Here is a 19,508-nt window from a genome sequence, read left to right as displayed (position 1 = left end):
CTCGTGTTGAACTGGTGRGGGAAGGGATCAATAAAAATTTTGGCCAGTATAGTTAGCAAGAAAATTCAAAATCCTATAGGAACTAATAGGTTTCACATGGATTGAGGGTACACTAGATTCAGGGAGGTGTCTTTGGTGTTCCACAAGAATCTCTTCTAATTGAGTCATGTTATTTTCCATTTAATGTCTACCTGCATGTGTTGCAGAGTTTCCTCCTGAATTTTTGAAAATTCCATTCTTGCAAGTCCTTTGAGGTACATTTGTACTGACATTTAGGGCTGTTCCTGAGGGCTTCTTTCTACTTAGCAAAGCCATTAAATCTGCTACTTTTGGGGCCTGTGGAGCCTGCACCCTGTAGCAGGATGTATGACAATGTTTTTTTATTATTATTGACTTCTTTTGCAAAACTTCTTTAAGCCGTSAGTCTTTCTACTTACTTGGAGAGCAAAGTGAACTTAGAACAAGTATTGCTGTAGTCTTTTCATARTATGTCCAGCACGCAGACTTCATTTCTGGCCCCATAGCTGGAGCAGAGTTGGTGGTCTTCATCTGAGCTGTTGCTGGGAGTCAAGCTGAGGTGTTTTTAATGTCGGTAGCTGCTAGGTCTGGGCTGGAGTGCTACCGTGAAATTGACCCTAATGCTGCACCACACCTTATATAAGTTGAAGCAGCCTGGGGAATGAATTTTAGGTTATAGAYACAAACAAAATAGATCAGCTTCTATATTTCCCAACTTATTGCTGCTTTCCCAGGGTAAAAGCTCCTTTGGCATATTAGAGAATTAAATACTTYCTATACTTCAAAAGTTCTTGCTATTATGTGAGGCAATATGCCTGTGCTTTGGAAAAAGAAATGGTCTGTTTTAAACAAGGAATAACTGACTGTTTGTACGTGAGCGCTTTAAGAGCAGGAGAGTGTATTTAAAATGTCTGTGCTGTGGAGGACCCAAGTCCAGTATCAAATGTTACTTTTTCAGAGCCCATCTAACATAAATAACTGTAAATGATAATTTCTTCCGGGTGTTATAATGCTTATCATATAATTTTCTGTGGCAGTCAATTTATATGGGTTATATTGGTTTGTTAGGTAAAACAGCATGTTCCATGTTCCAGTTCTCTTCAACTGATAATCCATGAAGAATTGCAAAACACCTTGTCACAACTTCCCTCACTTAAACAAACAAAATCCTTGAGAAATTACATTGCAATGGAGGATATGAGTTTGGCTTCATTATTGATTTTTGGTGGTGTTCTTACTGGGATTGGYATTTTTTTCTAGACTGTTTCACACAGTATTACTTACATTTATTTAAAATAGTGGCTCCATGTATGAATGGGCACTCTATCCTGTTGGCTTTATATGGATTTTGCAGAAAGGAAAAATAACATATAATTATGTAATTTTAAACTGTTCTAGCACATGTGGCTGGGCAGCCTGCATTTTTTTGAGTTCTTGGCTTTATTTTTTCAGTTTCTGTATTTTCTTTTTTTTGATTATTATGCTATAAATGGTAGCCAGCTTCTTTAAATCCAAGAGGTGTCATTTTTTTTTATTTTCATTTCTATCTGCACAATAGATTGATAACGTTAAGAAAATCTGGGCATGGAAGTACCTCTGTGAGTATGCAGGTGATTGAGAGGAATGCATGTTTAATAGAATATATGTACTGGAGCCAGTGGATTTGAAAATAGATCARTGCAGAAGCAAAACATAACAAAACAAGCCTTCTTGTCCTGAGTACTTTTCTGTGTAGACTGCTGCATACAGTGAATGTGGTTCCTCTGTATTCCAGACTTATCCCAAGCAGCATTTAGAAGTTGATGTAAATAACTTAGAATTYCATAAACCTTGTTTGAAACTTCTATCTTGAAAAAGGTGGTTACATCTTCATGGTTGAAATATTTGAYCATTTGGATATTAAAGGTCTTTAAAATGTCTTTAATTTCTTTCTTTCACAATAGATAAAATGCCTTAAAGTTGCAATTCTTCTAATTTAGAAAATCAACAAAACAAAATTGGAGCTTTGGCATTGTATCGATAATAACAATCACAGTAAATGGACATYTCTGGTTCATTTTATTGTAGAATGGAAGTCATGAAAGCCAAAGCAGTGTTTAAGTTTTCCAAGAAGTTTTGTAACATTACAGAGTTTTGACTGTTTTATCTCACTCAGGTGACTAGAATGATTCATCTGTTGTCAAATGTCTGAAGTAACATTTGAAAAACTACTGCATATGCCTCACAATTAATTTTACTCKGTAACAGTTTTAATCGTTCATTTGCCAAATAGAAAATGGATCTTGACACTGGAGAGACTACCTTAAACATTAGCAACAGTATCTTAATTTGTGGTATCTCAGGTCAGCTAGTAATGACAACTGCAATTACTCTTCTATGGCTAAACAGGAGCCAAGGAAGTTTTAGTACTTCAATTATGTACTCTACCGCTACTTCACCAGTATTTATCCCACCCTCCCACAGTAAAGCCCAGTTTTTGCTTGGCACAAGATTGGATGATATGTTTTGTGTGAAATACGTCATGCTTGTAATTGTTCCATCACTGATTTTTATTTTCTGGCTTTTGCTTTTGTAAGTCAACTTCAGGGTCCTTTTTTCCTTATCTTCCATTSCATTCTACTTTCAACAAAAATTCTCAGCTATACGCATGATGGTTTTGCTYTGTGAGAGTGTCTTCCACACGGTGCCATCTGCTGTCTTCTTTCAGGGCTACCTTCAAAAAGAAAAAGGCCACAGAAGAGCACATTTGTGGAGAGAGAGTTGAGAGGGCATATGGTCTGGTGGGGTTTGAAGCATGAAAGGTCCTGGAACAAACCAGCATAATTTGTGTTTGGAGAGCAAGGAGAGAGAAGATTTAGAATTATATGACCTAAGAACTCTCCCTTGAGAACTTCTGCCAGGTCCTTCCCAACAGCTCTCACATACCCCTGCAGTACATGACTTTTCAACTCCCCCTGAATAGAAACCAAACCTCTTGCTTTAGTATCCTCCTTTCCCCATTTTCATGGGCAACCACACGTTCATTTTATGTCACAGTGGGGCAGCAGGGAAAGGATGCTGATTACTAATTAAAGTGATTTAATTAAATGGCTTTAGAAATAAAATTCATCCTATGACTGTTGTAAGACAGAGAGGCTGTAGCTACTGAACTGTAAGTACCAGTGTAGCTGGTTGGTCAGAGAGGTGGTTTGCTTTTGAAAGGGTGTGTTCCTGGACATAGGATAGAGGAGGCAATGGTGGGTGTAATGTGAATATTTCTGTATTAACATTTGTGACAGCTTCAAAGCCTATGTGTGTAATAGTAAGCCTAATTCAACTCAACAGTGTTCCTCCACCTTCATATTTTAAGGTAATTTCTAAGCATTAACTGGATTTTACTAAAATGATAGAGGAGCACAGTGAAATAGCTCAATAGCTACCATACAGTAAGACTGAACAATACTAGAAATTCTATCATGTAATGAGAAAATAAATGTGTAGCTTCAATTTCACATTGTACATGGCAGGAATTTAATTTTAATTATAAATACTGTCTTAAATGCTGAGCACTGCAGTCATCACAGTACACTTAATCTTTAGCATTTCTGTAAGAATACCTAAAAAGCAAGTAATATTTTGTTATTACACATGTGTTTCCTGTGCACARTCTTTAAAGAAACACTGGTAACCATTAAGTACAATTCTTAACAGGTTCGATTCAGCAAAAATTTGGGGTTTCTTTTTCATTTAGACTTACTTGAAACAGTATGAAAGATATAAAAGTAGTTGATAACTGATTTTAAATTCTGCTTGCCATACTTATTTGATACTAAATCAGAAACTGAATGTGTCKGAATGCAAAATATGGTTAGAAAGATAAACTCCACTCTGTGTATTGTGAGGAAGGATGAAGGCCACTTTCTGTTGTCATCTACTTGTTCTTTGTTAATTTTATTGATGACATACTATTTCCACATGAATTTTCTCCAGTATGAGAATATACGGTCACTTTTGCAAACAGCTGGAACTCTTTTTGCTYTTAGTTAAGAGCTACCATCCCTTCTGTTGGACTGTATYAATAAATCATGTGGATACTTCTAATCTGCTTCAGAATGAAATCAGTTTAAATAGTTGAGGTCATAGAATCATTTAGGTTGAAAAAGACCTCTAAGATCATTGAGTCCAACTGTTAACCGTTCACTGCCATGCCACTAAGTGCCWCATCTGCACTTCCTTTAAACACCTCAAGGGTTGGTGAGTCAACCACTTCTGTGGGCAGCCTGTTCCAGTGCTTAACAGTGCTTAACTTTTCAGTAAATAAATCTTTCCAAATAGCCTAATTTCAGTTTCCTCTGGTGCAACTTGACATTTCCTCTTGTCGTATTACTTGTTACCTGGGAGAAGAGGCTGACCCCCACCTGGCTACACCCTTCTTGCAGRCAGTTGTAGAGAGTGATAAGGCCCTGAGCCTCCTTTTATCCAGGCTGAACAATCCCAGCTCTTTCAGGTTTTCCTCACAGGATTTGTGCTCCAGARCTTTCATCAGCTGCATTGCCCTTCTCYRGRCTTGCTCCAGCTCCTCAGTGTCTTTCTTGTAGTGAGGGGCCCAAAACTGAACACAGGATTTGAGATATGGCCTCACCAGTGCTGAGCACAGGGGGACAATCACTGCCCTGGTCCTGCTGGCCATATTATTGTTGATACAGGCCAAGATGCCATTGGCTTCCWTGACCACCTGGACACACATTGGCTCATTTCTGCCAGGCAGCTTTCCAGCCCCACTTCTCCCAGTCTGCAGTGTTCAGTGGGGTTGTTGTGACCCAAGTGCAGGACCCATCACTTCACCTTGTTGAACCTCATACAGCTGGCCTCAACCCATCATTCCAGCCTGTCCTGATCCCTCTGCAGAGCCTCCCTACCCTCCAGCAGATCAGCRCTCCTGCCCAACATAGAGTCATCTGCAGACTGAGGGTGCACTCAATCCCCTCATCCAGATCATTGATAAAGATATTAAACAGGACTGGCCCCAACACTGATCCCTGGAATCCTGCAAAGGATGGAGGTTCTCCTTAGCCCTCCCTTTGTTGTGGATKTTGTGGATGTATTTATAGAAGCGTTTTGTGTTGTCTTTCATGGTGTCTTTTGAGTGGTTGGCTTTTTAGCTGTGATTCAAGCTAATTTGCCCGATTTGCGCACAGAAGCGGATTAGGAGAGCTTCTGCACTCCTTTTAGCTAACAAAGGTTAGTTGAAGGATAACTGTCACAGTTAAATTTTCATGTGTAATTCAGTACAAGGCATCCTAGAGTTGGAAATACATTTTTCTTTTCCCTTACCCTTTTGCACTTTGGGGTTTATTCATCTCTTTTTCTTTTCAGCTTTATTTGTTTAGGGCATAATTAGATCTGTCTAATTAGGTTCCTGTAAACCCTGTGTGTTGCTTGGTTTGCTTTGCAGGATGCTCTGTCTATAAGCCTACATACCCACAGGTACAAATTGTCTGATCTCTTCTGCTTTCCTTGTGAATGCAATGTTTGTGTCTCTTTATGCCAGGTTAAGCAGAATTTGAGCAGATACATTTAAGTTTGATAAAATTAGGCCTTAAACCTGATGTTAATCACAGGACAGAAATTGTTCAACTGTGTCCATTCTGTTCTGATGATGCTTTGTATTATCCACTCTGGAACCATTTTTTTTTCTCAGCAGTCATTGCATTAAAAAGTCAGCAAGTCAATATTGCAACAGATGGAGTTCAACAGGTGCACTGTGAGAGTTCCAGCTTCTTGGACTAAACATGATCTACATACAAAAAGACAATGGAGTTCTATGAAATATAGTCACAGAATTCAGGGAAGGGAGACCGACCTAGATGCAGGAGGAAGAATGACAGATGCATTAAGAAATATACTAAAGAGCAAATATTAGGATTTTTTGGCTGATACGCTACCTTATTTTAACTTACTAAACTGACTTAGACATGCAACTGTGACACTGTAGATAGTTTTAATTCCCATGAGCTAAAGAACCTTATGTTGCTGTAATTTATACTGAGTGATTTGATACCTAATGTCTGATTCTGGATTTATTCTTTGTCATRTTACACAGAAGTTTAAGTAACAGCCTATTGAGGATTGTGCAWAATAATTGCTGCTAAAGCTCTTCTRTGGTGCTAYAATTGTTTAAATGTTCTGCCAGAAATAAGATTGTCACTGCTTTAATATCATCTGTGATGTAGGGGATCTGGAGCCTTTCTAAGGGTCCTGTTTGCTTTTTACCATGTYTTGTATTTTACAGGGTAGAAGCAGTCTGCCAGGCTATCTTGCATCCAGACTGATTTCTTAAATTTTACTTAATGGGAAATGAAGTTGGTTCAACTGCATTTTGGKGTAGCTGGTACTGCCTCAGTTGCCACTGTTGTGTAGCATATAGGTGACTTCATTATGTAGTAGAGGTGAAGGCTGTGCCATGTCCTCTCAAGAAGTTAAAATACAATTAAAGTACTTGCAATCAGTAATAAATTTCCTTTATGTTACTCTGTATTTCAGACTATTACAAAAGTTAGTATTCCTTTATGTTACTCTGTATTTCAGACTATTACAAAAGTTAGTATTCTCTCCTGGGCACAAGACAGCAGGTGTTTTGGGGATCAGTTTAATAGGGTTACTATTACTTCTTGTGAACGTAGTCATGTTCACCTCACTGATTCTTAGTGTCAGATTCTTCACAGAAAGGATATTTTGCTCTTAAAATATATTGCTCAGCTAATGGCCTTTAATTCCTTCCTGCCAAGCAGATCCTGATGTATCAGCTTTTAACTAAGAAGACCTTGGATTTAAGCTGCCTCCATCATGTTAAAAACAAGTACAGCACAAATCTGTTTGATCTGGTAGAAACACCCTCTTGAACGTACTCTTGAATTCTGTGCAAAGCCTTCAGACTTGCAGCATATGAGGCTTATTGTGCCAGAGAGTAGCCCAAGAGTACTCAGAAAGAAACAGAGGTAGCACTATAGGGTTTTTTGAGTTTTTGTTAGTTAATGCTATATTGACCAGAGAGTTGATACCTCTCAAGAAGCTGATGCTGTTAAAAGATACAGAACCAATATTGTGATCAATTTGGATGGCAGTTGTAGTGTAGTATCTGGCATAAAGTGTATGTCCATGGAAAAGGAAACAAGCAATCAGTTTTTACCTTTAAGAATTTTAAAATACTTCCATTTCTATCTTATCTTTGAAAACTCTTGGGAATTTTGACTGTCCCAAGAAAAATGTCATCATCACTTTCTTCTTAGGTCTAAAATGTTGTTACATGTTACGAATAGCAGAATTCATTGGCAAAGTGTGCCTTTTAATATTGATAAAACCAATGCTTTTTGTAATAATTTGCCTTTAGATATGGAGTAGTTCAAAAGCAAGACAGAAAAAGTAATGAAAAAGCCTAATAGGCATCAGGGGAAGTGTCTGAAGTTCTAGACAGATATACGCCCACTACAGTGGTGATGGGAAGCATATCGTGGCTTCAGATGGTGATATATTGTGTGCAAAAAATAAATTGTGATCATGGAGTGCTCTCAAAAGCTCACAGTTTTTTAGCAAAAATATTGGAGGTACCCTGAGTTCTCTGAAGAAGCTGAGTGGCTGTATGTTCCTTGTAGAATTTTTTATCATTAAGCTACTGGTAGCATGAAGTTCCTGATTTTAGCACTTGCTAAGCGTAACAGCTTATTGCAGRCAGTGAAAATACCATGCCAAGTAGTGGCAGTAGGAATGCTGTAATCCTTCTTAAACACATTGGGGACATTCTGATATTCTTAATGGTAATTCTTAATGGTTATTCTATATTATTCTAACATTCTGATATTCCTCAGGATTTCGGTTGAGCTTAGTTGAATGTTGGGCCTGAAAAAATGGGTGTCCTGCTGATTGTGTCATCCACCTTTTTTTCTCCGTTGGCTTTCTATGGTTTACCCTCAGGGATCATTCTAAAGATATCACAAAAAGGAGGAGTTCTGTGTCTCAGTTGAATTCCAGGGACAGAAATTTCTTCCTCCTTTGACTCAAAATTTCCATAGTTTTGGAAGTTAGGTGGCCACATCACTGCAAAACTTCCCACCATTACTTCATCRTTCTTAATAAACTTAGTRTAACARGAGAGCTTTTGGCACATTTTTCTAGGTGGGTGGGTTTGTCCAGAGTTATGAAATCTGAAATCAAAAGCAGGTCTATGATCAGCTTTGAACTGAGGAAACKCAGAATGGCCGTACTGCTGCCAATTCTTTCATTAAACATTAGGCTTGTGATTGACAGTCAGCTTGCAGGATGTGTATTTCTCTTCTCAAATTGCCCTACTTGCACCAAAGCCCCTACAGTTCATTTGAACCTCTCTAAATGTAGGGCAGTCTCAGGAGCCATCACAAATATTTGATGTTATCTCASAATGCTAGGAGTAATTACCTATCCAGATATTTTGATATAAAAACTTAAAGACTAAACAATCAAAAAATGCATATTTAACTCTCGAAAACTATCAGATTAGGATGCTATTAAACTCCACATCAGTCAAAGCTTTTATTTTTCTTTCTGGTAGGCTTCTCTTAGGGTCTTTCAATCAAGTTTAGCAAGAACTGTATGAAAATGTTCTGTGTCCCTTGTAAAAGATGGGGTAGAGTTAATGTGCTCATGACTCCCTGGGTGTGGTGCAGAAGCTCCCCTTGACTGTACAAAGTGGTAACAGCTTCTACATAAAACATGGTAGGTGCATATCCAGAAAAATTCTAGAAAAAAAGGATTTGTAGCCACATAAGGACTTCAAATATATATAAATGTGCTAATTAGGGACAATTCGCAGTGCATGTTTGTATTAGACTTAGGACCTAATAAAACCATTCCAATGACAATGAATGTAAGTTTAAAAGAAAGGMATGTGAGATTTTTCTGAAATAAAATTGCCTGGTTATTCTTTCATTTTGCAGAGTTATGTCAGTTTTGGCKCAGATAAACAGGAYCACTTCTCATTGGTTCTTRCACAGGTAGAGCTTGGTGTATGYTTTCTCCATTCTTAATGTGAGCTCCAACACCTTAGGTTTGGGTTGTGGACACTAGGAAAGGCTGTTTACTGGTCATAAGTGCATTTGCCTGTMGGTATTGCTACTCCAAAATTCTGATCTTGATTATTTGAAAATGGCTTAAATGTCCATTCATACTTACTAAGGGTATATATGCAACATAAGCARAGATTTTCCTGGTGAGAAAGACTTCCACAGTGCCTTGAATTCATTATATGATTGATGGRTGCTATACTTCCATTTTAAAAACCTTATGCAGAACTCATTGTGTTAATTGCTTATTTTAAAGTACAGAGCTCAGAATGAGACTTGCAGGATGCTGTGCTTGTAGTATACTATGTGGGCAAGCAGGTGTTTTAAAATTTAGTGTGGAATACTGTATATCTGTTTCTTCATTTCAGTGGAAGTTACTGAAGTTTCTCATTAGATTTTCCATAAAGTGTTGCTGAATATATTCTTCCTTTGGATGCAAAGAATGTATCGGATATGGAGTTAATCTGCAGCTATCTTTTTCAAGAATCTAGKCTTGCCATCTCTAATTAGATGCTGTATGGCCGAATTGATTCTGTAATCTACATTTGCATTAAAAACTGACTCCTAGAATTACTCAAATAGATTGTAATGTTCACAGTTTGTATCTTGTCATTTTTCTGAGTTTGCAGATGTGAAAATTTTGTGCATCTGCAGCTGAAGACTTTTAGAGYACAGAAGCCTTTATAATTGCAGGCTTAGAAAATTTTCAACAGATTCTGCTTGTAAGGAGATTACATATTCTCAGATGGCTATAAAATGCTGGATAAAAAGTCTGGATGATGGGGCAATAATAGCATGAAATTGATTGGGGTTTAGACAGTCACCATTCYCACAAGAAGCAGTACACTGATCTTGCACTCTGTTGRAATGGAGGGGTCAAATGAATTCCATCACAGTCAGTGTAATTTGCCTTAAGTGTTGTTAAGATATGGATGAAGGAACTRCACTTCCACACGTGTGCTGTTCTTTTCTATATGTTCTTATTTTCTCAGTAGGCTGAACTTTTTTTTAATACTCACCTTAAATGGTACTTAGTCAAGGAAATACTAAACCTAGGAATGTCTAAGACACCTCTTTATAAATATAGCAGTAATTGTTGCTGTGAAGTGCTGGAGAATTCTGTAGCTCCTGGATAGRGAGTGATTGCTGTGACTAGCATTAAGTAATCATCTTACAGTATTACCTTATGTCATCAAAAAGGCAGTTCATAGCMAGGAATAAAAATCAAACCTAAGCATGAACAGATAGTTAAGATTATGTATTAACAGTKCATAATATATAAGTGAAGACTTTACAGGCTTAGCTTTGCAAGTTGCCTAGTTAAGCTTTCTAAATTAATGTTGCTACTAAAAAAAAGTTATGCCTCTGTTTCAGTTATTTTGCTCTTGCTGCTTATACTCTTTTATGTTAAAATATGCTTTCAAAATGAGAACCATATCTTTATTAACTTATCTCCGGTTGTCTACTGAACTAGCTGTAATGTAGGTATCTCCAGTASTGCCACAAAATTAATGGTACTGTACACAGAGCACTTAGGTGATCATTAGAGCATCCCCCCAAAGGTTCAAACTACGATTCCAACCTAATTTGGTGCTTGGGACTTTGAATTCTGAAATGTACAAAGAYACAGGATTCTTTATTGCTTTAAAGCATAGCATGGAGGAGGAGACAGTTCAAGCTACAGACCTGACAGAAGGAGGCAAGGAGAACAGCAGAGCATCACTTTTCTAGAACATCAGCTAAAATAAGAAGTCAACTCTTACTTGTGTCGGGCCCTTAGCTGAATATTAGCAAGAGTGTTTCTTCTTCGCAGCATGGACTGAGAACCTGAATATTTGTCTCAGTCTTTCTAGCTAAGTTTTTAATTAACATGTGCTTCACATAATTTTGTTCTTTATTCTTCTCAGGTCTGTTTCAAATTGACTTGCCTCTGGGGGGTGAGGGAGAATGAGAAGGAATCTTGGGAARTGGGCAAACTGTTCCCATACCTCAAGATCCGAGTGGTATGACAGTTGAGGGTGGCAGAAAAGGAATCCTTTTCTTTGCTCTGGTTCTGTCAGATGGTACTGCATACTATTCACTGCAACCAGCAGTGTACTGCAGTTCCAGTGTCTCSTTGGGTAAGGTGTAGTAGTTGAGAAGGAGGGCTGGATAAAAACCCTAAATATCACCTCTTCTTGCTGCTGCTACAGATGGAAGAACTGGGGCAGGCAGTGGCCCCCAAACCTGAAATGCAACCCAGCACGGGTTGTTCTTGCATCCATTCTGATTCCTCCCTCAGTTGTGGACCCTGAGTTTCCCAGATGCAGGTGTAGGCAAAGGTGGCAGGTTTTCTAATATTTTCCAGGGCTGTTTTACACCCCTGTGAAACCTATCTGTAGTGGCAGATACTGTGACAGAACTGCAGTAGAAATACAATACCACTGTGCTGCATTTTAAACACAGTTTGAAAAGTCCCAAGATAGTTAGAAGGTGTGACTGTGGTTTGTGACGCTTGCTGTCTGTTAGCAGCTCTCTCCATTCTGGCTAAAAGGGAAACAGTTTCACAAGGCTCAGGCTTGTCCCTAAAGGAGAAGATATCAGTGCTATCACTGATCAGGAGAAGATAAGTGCTATCAGAGCATAATACCRGCATCATCATATGATTGCCAGACTATATTTTTGCCTGGTGCACTGCCYGTTGCTGCTAGTTTGTCTGTGCCTGAAGCTGGCTTTGATATGCAACATCACAGCAAYCTTTCCCTGATGTGTGCATATGTTTATGTTGATATTTTAACTTACTTTTGTTTGCAGGTTACCTAGTGGGAGGTGAAGTGGGCACTGTTTTTTTAAGTCAGAGCAAGGTGCTGAATTAAGCTTCTAAATTTTTTTTTTCAGTTTCTTTGTCTTTTAGAGTTTCTCTTGTGGATTTTTCTTTTATTTTTTTTTTTTATTATTTTTTTAGTTTTTTTTAGTTTTTATGTCTAGAAGGTTGTTTCTTGTTTTCACTTACAGGTCTTCTCACAGTGAAAAATTAATGCACCTATAATATTGCCAGAAATTTTTGCTGTAAAGACATGCCCAGCTGTCACTGCATGCTTTCATTTGTGGCAAAAGAGTCAATCACTTTTTGAAAGAAGCATTAATAGATTTGTGTCTGTCTAAGAGTATATTAGGAGGGAAGATTAAATTCTTACCTCTGAAGTGGTAGAAGAAAAATGCTGTTACGTTGCATTTCAATTTTGAGTGGTAATTCATTCTTATTAAAGACTTAATGGGRTGCTGCCAAAGCACAAGACAGTTGTTTGCATCCTTCTGAAGTCAGTTATGAAGCTTTGCTGTTTGGAAACATGAGGAGAATATCAATATGTATTCTTCTTGCCTATTTCATTTGTTTAACTAATCTTTTAATGCTCTAAAAGTAAACATTAGTCATACTTTTGTAGCCACTCTGAGTTTGAGTCATGATTTAGAAATTTGAAAGAATCCATGTTAATAAACATTTTTCTTGTTCCCTTTTTAAAGTCTGAGGATAACAATGTTGGCTGGGTTTTCAGTGGTTTCAGTCCAGTCTGTAGCTTCATGGATTCTGTGTGTCCTGTGCAATATGAAACTGCTGATTTGTTTCATACCATACTGCAGGCACTTGGCACTAAACAAATTAACAACAGACCTTGCTATACTAAGATAAGAGGCTAATTTTACAGGTACAGCATTTCATAAATCATATTATAGTTGACAGTTCACAACTGGAGAATTAATTAATATTTAGAAATCTAGTCAAATGGGAATAGTTGTAGGCTTATTAGGAACCAATGTCACATTGCTGTTTGAATCAAAGATTTCTAGGTCAGAATGACTGATGCGTGTGTGAATTTTCTTATATAAACTTGATTAATGACTTTGAAAGTCCACAGTTTTCTCAGTTAATGTATTGCATGTAACTACTTATTTAAGAGATGTAAGGGAGTGTTCCTGAAAATTCTTCACTCTTTATTATTATTTTTAATATCATTTGACTGATGCTATGATAGTTTAATCAGTTGAAACATGCAAATTTGCTGACATCTGAACCTAAATTTCAGTTCTTTTTGTTATTCCACTGATGAAGAAGTCTGCTCATGACCTCAGTGTAGTTTTACCTCAGATATTAGACTTGTACTGATTAAACAATTAGGAACTTGATGGGTTTTGCAGTCTTAAATGRCATTAGCTTTATTCTGTTGAAATGAGTTGGTTCAAAGTAAGCCTGTGATATTTTGGGAATCCTAGATATGCAAAAGAATTTGTGGTAGTTTAAAAATGGGTTTTAAGAAGTGATACATATTTCTGATAAAAGGAGATATTTCCATAAAATAGACAAAATTAAAAACATACACAAACTTTTCTAGGCTTGAATTCTAGCAGTGTCTTTGGAAGCCTTTCATGGTGGTTTGCCTGTCCATCCTGTCGTCTGTTGTGGTATTCTATTTAGTCACCTGAACTTCTATTTAACTGATGAATAAAATCTTTAATCCTTCTTTAACCAATGAATTTCACATGGTTAACTAAATTTCAGTTAGAATACCTATTAGAAGGGCTGGCTTTGTGGATATTGCTTGTTTTAGAAGTTGTGTTCACCCCAGCTTTCTCTGCCTAAACCTTCTCTACAAAGCTTCRCATACTTGATACCTGTAGCCTTTTTAGTTTGGCCTTTTAATGAATCATTATGAAAGAGTTGCTGATCTGGGATAATATCCACTCTAGTTCTTCTCACAGCCTGATACCTAATTGCAAGAACTAATGGGCATTTTAATAGTTTAAAAGTTTAGTTAACAGAAGTTTGAGATACTTTATGCCAGGAAGGTGGAAGATGAATGCCTTAATGGCAGTTCTGTTGATGCGTTTTAATAGATTGTAGACAGTGTGAAAATCTGAACTCCAGGTGTGCATGGGAGACCTTTTGTTCTACAAGAAATTTTCTGCAGCAGAGAATRTACAAACTGATGGAACTTCATCTACAGAGATTCTCCATTGTGTAGCTTCTTACTAATTGAAAGAAGGCCATTTGTTGGATAGTGTGAACAAATAGACTGATTCCTGTTGCCTATTATTGCATGAGTCACCTCTCAATTTTWCATGAAGTAGGGCAGCAGAAAATGTACTGTCCTCTCTCAGAATGGGAGTCTTGCATGGTGTGGATGTGACTATTTGAAAACTAGTAGCTTTAGAAAAGAATTTTAAAAATAACCAGTGTTTATCAGAGTGATAGAAAAATCTTTAAATGTTTACACACAAAAAGGAACCCACCAAAAATTGTAACCTATCATCTGTGTATGTGCACTGGCTGTAGAAATGAAGAAAATATAGAGGTTAGTARCTGAGAACTTAGTATTTTACTTTAAAACTCCATAGATTTAGAGAGGACCATTGTACTTAGATAGCAAATGAGATGCTTAAGTTCTTGATTTTTATCTTACYCTTCTTCTGTTTCTTTCTAGGTTTAACTATAGATCAACACATCATCTTGCATCTCACGGGTTTTATGAATTTTTAAATTGGTTTGATGAAAGAGCATGGTATCCACTAGGAAGAATAGTAGGTGGAACTGTAAGTATTGTAATAATAACTTAAAGATGACTTTGCAAGAAGTTTTTTGAACTTTCAATGCAAATTTGGCATTGATTTAAGGAGAATCTTAACAAAATATGCTTTTAATTGTCAAATTGCTGCCGAGGGAATATTGAGTGGTTCTTTATTTCTGGCTGGAGAAACTGAGTCAAAATGCCTTAGTCTTTATTCAACAGCAAATTGTGATCRAGAAGTACAGAACTTCCTTACATATGAAATTCTAATAGTAATAAATAAGGTTATTATGACTCCTGTAATTCTAGTACATGAAATCAAAAAAGGAAAAACGTGTTTAAAAAAAAATGTTTTTCAAATTTGTTTCCTATATTTCTTAAGGTATAAGTTTTAATCCAATGATGTATGTTGAGTAGGCATCATAATGTATGGAAAAAAGCTRGGATTCCGGTTGGAAAAAGACTTTGTGAAATTAGATCAGTGTGGCACCTGTATGAAGCATCAGGACTAGTTAAGATTGGTATCAATGCAAGTTACAACACAGGAACGATGTACAAAACAATGTTATCCAATCAGAATGCAGATATTGTTCATTGGAATAGCTTTAGTAACACTAAGTAATGCAACCATGTGTTTCTTAGTATGTGAAAGTTCATTAAAGCTTTTTAATTATAGTATACACAATGTAAAGACATTTACAAGCTTTTTGTAGCAGTCAGATCACTATTTGTTATAGTATCTGAGAGATAAAGGAGACTCTTTATGTAACATGTAAGTGCATGTTTTCCATACCTGTCTTATACAAAATAAARACTCTTAAGAAAAATAATTGAAATGTGCAGGGGAATGTTCAGTCATCTGTTAATTTAATTTAGTACAATGCCCTTCTTAGTTTTTGAAAGAAACTAAGGCAGGTGAAGTACACATTAACTTTTCTAGTAATGTATTGATTTTTCTAATGTTGATAAATGTGGGAGGGTAGAGTTTCTATTAAGAATATTCTGAAGTTCTCCAATATTTTATGATGGGTTCAATAGATTTGTGTAAGTCTGTGCTACCTTTCCTGGAGCACATCTTAATTCAATTTTACAGCACTTTATTTTAATCTTTCATATGCAAAGATGTCTTCAGATATCTTGCAAATATTTAGTACTCAATTGACTAATCATCAACTTTTCAAATTTAAAAAATTAAATCTTGTTGATGCACACTTTCCTTCCCCATCAATACCAAGAAGTGAAAGAATGGCATAGTATATTTTAAAGGAAAATGGATATAGCTGGGAAATTTTGTTTTTTTTCTAGATGTCTTGGGCTTTTGAGGCTTGGATTTTTTCCTTAAAACTGTTAGTTAGCTTGATATTGTCTTGCAAATTTTAGTTCCTGCTTCCATACCTTAATGACAAGCTCTTTTCATTATATGGTAGATGTCCAGCAAGGTGGGGTATTATCTGTWTGCTGCTCATTAATTTATGAAATAGATTATATGTGATTGTTAGCATTTGGATAAAATTTAAAGAACCATTAGTATTCAGKGATGTTGTCAAAACATTATTAAAGCAGTATTAAAATAATTCTGTTAGCTTATGCTAATAYGCACTGCTTATATAATCTTAAAAAATTATTGTTTCATTGCAAGTYATATGTAAACAAACCTACCATGATAGTTTCCTGTAATAATGTGTTTTGGTTTGTTYTGGTTTTTCTCTCCATGTAGGTATACCCAGGACTGATGGTGACAGCAGGCCTTATACATTGGATTTTAAATATGCTTAATGTGACAGTCCATATAAGAGATGTATGTGTGTTTCTAGCACCAGTTTTCAGCGGCCTTACAGCTATTTCTACTTTCCTGCTCACCAGAGAACTGTGGAACCAGGGAGCAGGGCTTTTAGCTGCCTGTTTTATTGCCATAGTTCCAGGTTACATATCCCGATCAGTAGCAGGATCGTTTGACAATGAAGGCATAGCTATTTTTGCACTGCAGTTCACATACTATTTATGGGTAAGTAATTGCTGAGTCTTTTGCTCTGGAAAGGTTTTTTGGTCCCTCCTCCAACCAAATGACTGATTTTTCTTAGAATCCATTGAATWCTTATTTTCCTCCCTCTCATCCCTCTTCCCCTTGGCTCTTGATTAGGCAAGTATGGAGAAGTCACATGATCTGAACCACTCCATAATCATGCTCTTTAGTTTGCTGAGTAAATGCACTGTTCCACTGAAGTATGTGTGTCCTATAGTAGTAATGCAAACGATGATGAGTCTATATATTTAAAGCAAACAGTGGRGTTGTTTGTTTTTCTGTTTGGAGGTATTAGGTTTATGTGTGCATCAAATTTGAGCCTCCTTATATAGCTGATGAAAAGTGATAGACTTTGAATATGGAGTGCTTTAAATTGTCTTCTGTAAAAGCTTTTGACTGTSTGGAGGGTCTGGGCTTTGAATTAAGTATCCAAATTAAATACTCAAAACTATCTAGAATCAGATATTAGTGTTACTTGTGTCTTGTGTCTTTTAATTAGCCTGCTTTCTAAAGCAGTGGATCTGTCACTCCTTAATCTGTGTAGAATTTCATCTGTAATGTAGTTTTGCATGAAGGAGTTAGGGAARCTGGAGTTTTTCTGGACTGTTGTACCTACTTTGGAAATAACACAAATAGCATAAATGAACTGTTAATTCAGCATAGACACTGTAGGGTACTGTCCCTTGTGTGTGCCTGGAATGCCTGTACTTTTCATTTAGAGTGGCTCCAAGTAAGTACATGGTCACTACAGCTTTCTCTCTCGCTCCAAGTAAGTGCATGGTTACTACAGTAATTTTATCAAGAGTTCTGGTTTTCGTAAGCAGATGTATATTCACAAATGTTTCAGCTTTAGAATATTTCAAACTGGGGATATAGTTGGTTGGAATATAATGGAAGGATAACTGAAATTTTTATGAGTGAATGACTGGTGTTACTTAAGTGCAGGTTTTTTCATCTGTTTTTAGAATAAGCTGCAGCTGGAAAGGTGTACTGTGTTTGATAACAATAATAGAATCAATCTACGYTGTTACTTTAGAGTAACAGATATGATAGGAGTTATCTGTTCTCATGGAACTCACATTTAACTRAACTGCAGAGTGAAATGTTTGCATGAACGCTTGTAGAATTATGTGTGAATCAGATATATTTTGTAGTCAACTTTCTAGCTGTATTTAATTCTGTTCTTCATTCCTGTTTTCCCTCACCACTGTCACCCCCATCAGTTTCAGACAAATTCATATTCCTGGGGCAATTTCTGGATCCTGCTAAACATTTAGCAGTATCTGGATACTCTCACTAACCTTAAGTGAGTTTTTCAAAATTACAGAATAGCTCTTTTGTCTAATTGCAGRGTTGGGTCAGATGAAGTAAGGCATGGATAATCTTCACTTAGAATTATAAAGTKCTCTGACATCTCAGAGAAAGTAGCACAGAGGCATTGCACCCACCTTTGTACATCAGATCATAAAGCAGAGTTGGATCATATGCTTTTGCTAGAAAAATAAATCTAACCTCCTTTTGTGTGTGAAAGAATTGTATTTGTGTTAWGATTTTATGGRCATCAGTTTAGAAGCATAAAATATAACTTGGTGCAGGCTAAAGACACCAATTTCTCAACAATTGTTTTGGAACTAAACCTTTGAATATTGTCCAGTCTTTGTCATTCATAAACACTTGGTCATTTTTCCAGGTGAAGTCTGTGAAAACTGGGTCAGTCTTTTGGACAATCTGCTGCTGTCTATCTTACTTTTACATGGTAAGGCTTTTATATATATATATATAATAGTTAAACTATTTGAATAAAACTTACATAATCCAAATGTTGACAAAGAATATTTTAATATTTATTGGAGCCATAATATAAAAGTGTTGCTTCATATTGTTAGTAAAACCGTAAAGATGTGACTAAACGTAATAAATTGAAATGTAAAATATTTAAATRAAAAAGATGAAAACAATTTTTGGAAAACTTTGGAAGCATAATAACTTTACTTACAAAATTTTCCCATGCTGTGAATAGGTGCTCTGATTCAGTTGCATTTTTATTTGGGTACAGGTAAATTAAGGTATAGTTTTGATATTTATGTGTCTGTGTGTTATTACTGTAGTGCAATAATCAGAATATTTAGAATRTAAGGACAAAGTTACATTTTTATAACTTAGAAAGCTATTTATATGGGTATGATTATGCCAGAAGTAAAGCTTAACCGATGAATGATTTCAGTGTCATAATAAATGATCATAAATGCCCTTTTCATTCTTGATCTATGAAAATGGAAGCTATTGCAGAGATTTTCCTAAGGGCTAACGGAGTGGGGAAACAGTAGTAAAATTAAAGAGATAAAAGTAATAGAAAAATTGAGGGGATTGATTTTCCTCCTCCTCCATCTTCTGAAACCTTCAACTTGAAGAATTTTCCTATTTGAATCAAACATCTTTTTTTTTCCCAAACTGATAAACGTTCTGTGGCTGTATGAATAATAAATTATCCTCAAAGCACCCAGTGTGGGACGGCCAGGATAACTGCTTGGTGACAGTTAAGATCAAGGTCTCAAATACTGCTTTTCTACCATCAGGTAACTAGGTTTGCAAGAAAAAGAAACTTCTGGATTGGTTTATGTGCCTTAAAGTACAGGGTTAATTCAAAGGTTGTCTGGATGCTGTCTAATTTTCCTCTAGCTTTAATGTCCACTTGGTTTCCTGGGAGACTTGCAGTTAATATAGGAAATAATAGCCCTCTGTTTGTCACCAAAGAGGATAGGAAAGCTATTTCTTGTTAAGAGTTCATTTATTTCATTCAATTTTTCYTCCTTTTTGCCACATTGCTAAATAAAGAGCCCTGTCTTTATA

General features: G+C 36.4%; 1 protein-coding gene across 1 annotated transcript in view; it reads left to right on the top strand.

Moving 5' to 3' along the window:
- STT3B (STT3 oligosaccharyltransferase complex catalytic subunit B) overlaps nt 1–19,508 on the top strand; it is a 50,475-nt gene that overhangs the window by 7,281 nt on the left and 23,686 nt on the right. Inside the window, exons 2-4 of the mRNA XM_057380009.1 lie at nt 14,552–14,660; nt 16,353–16,640; nt 18,349–18,414. Of these exons, the coding sequence (XP_057235992.1) occupies nt 14,552–14,660; nt 16,353–16,640; nt 18,349–18,414 (463 nt within the window). The remainder of the gene's footprint in view (nt 1–14,551; nt 14,661–16,352; nt 16,641–18,348; nt 18,415–19,508) is intronic.

The sequence above is a fragment of the Malurus melanocephalus genome, unplaced genomic scaffold, assembly GCF_030028575.1.
Source record: "Malurus melanocephalus ecotype Western Australia unplaced genomic scaffold, MMel_1.1 scaffold_432, whole genome shotgun sequence".
NCBI lineage: Eukaryota > Metazoa > Chordata > Aves > Passeriformes > Maluridae > Malurus > Malurus melanocephalus.
The sequence above is the reverse complement of the archived record's forward strand: the minus strand, read 5'-3'. Positions and strand labels throughout refer to the sequence as shown.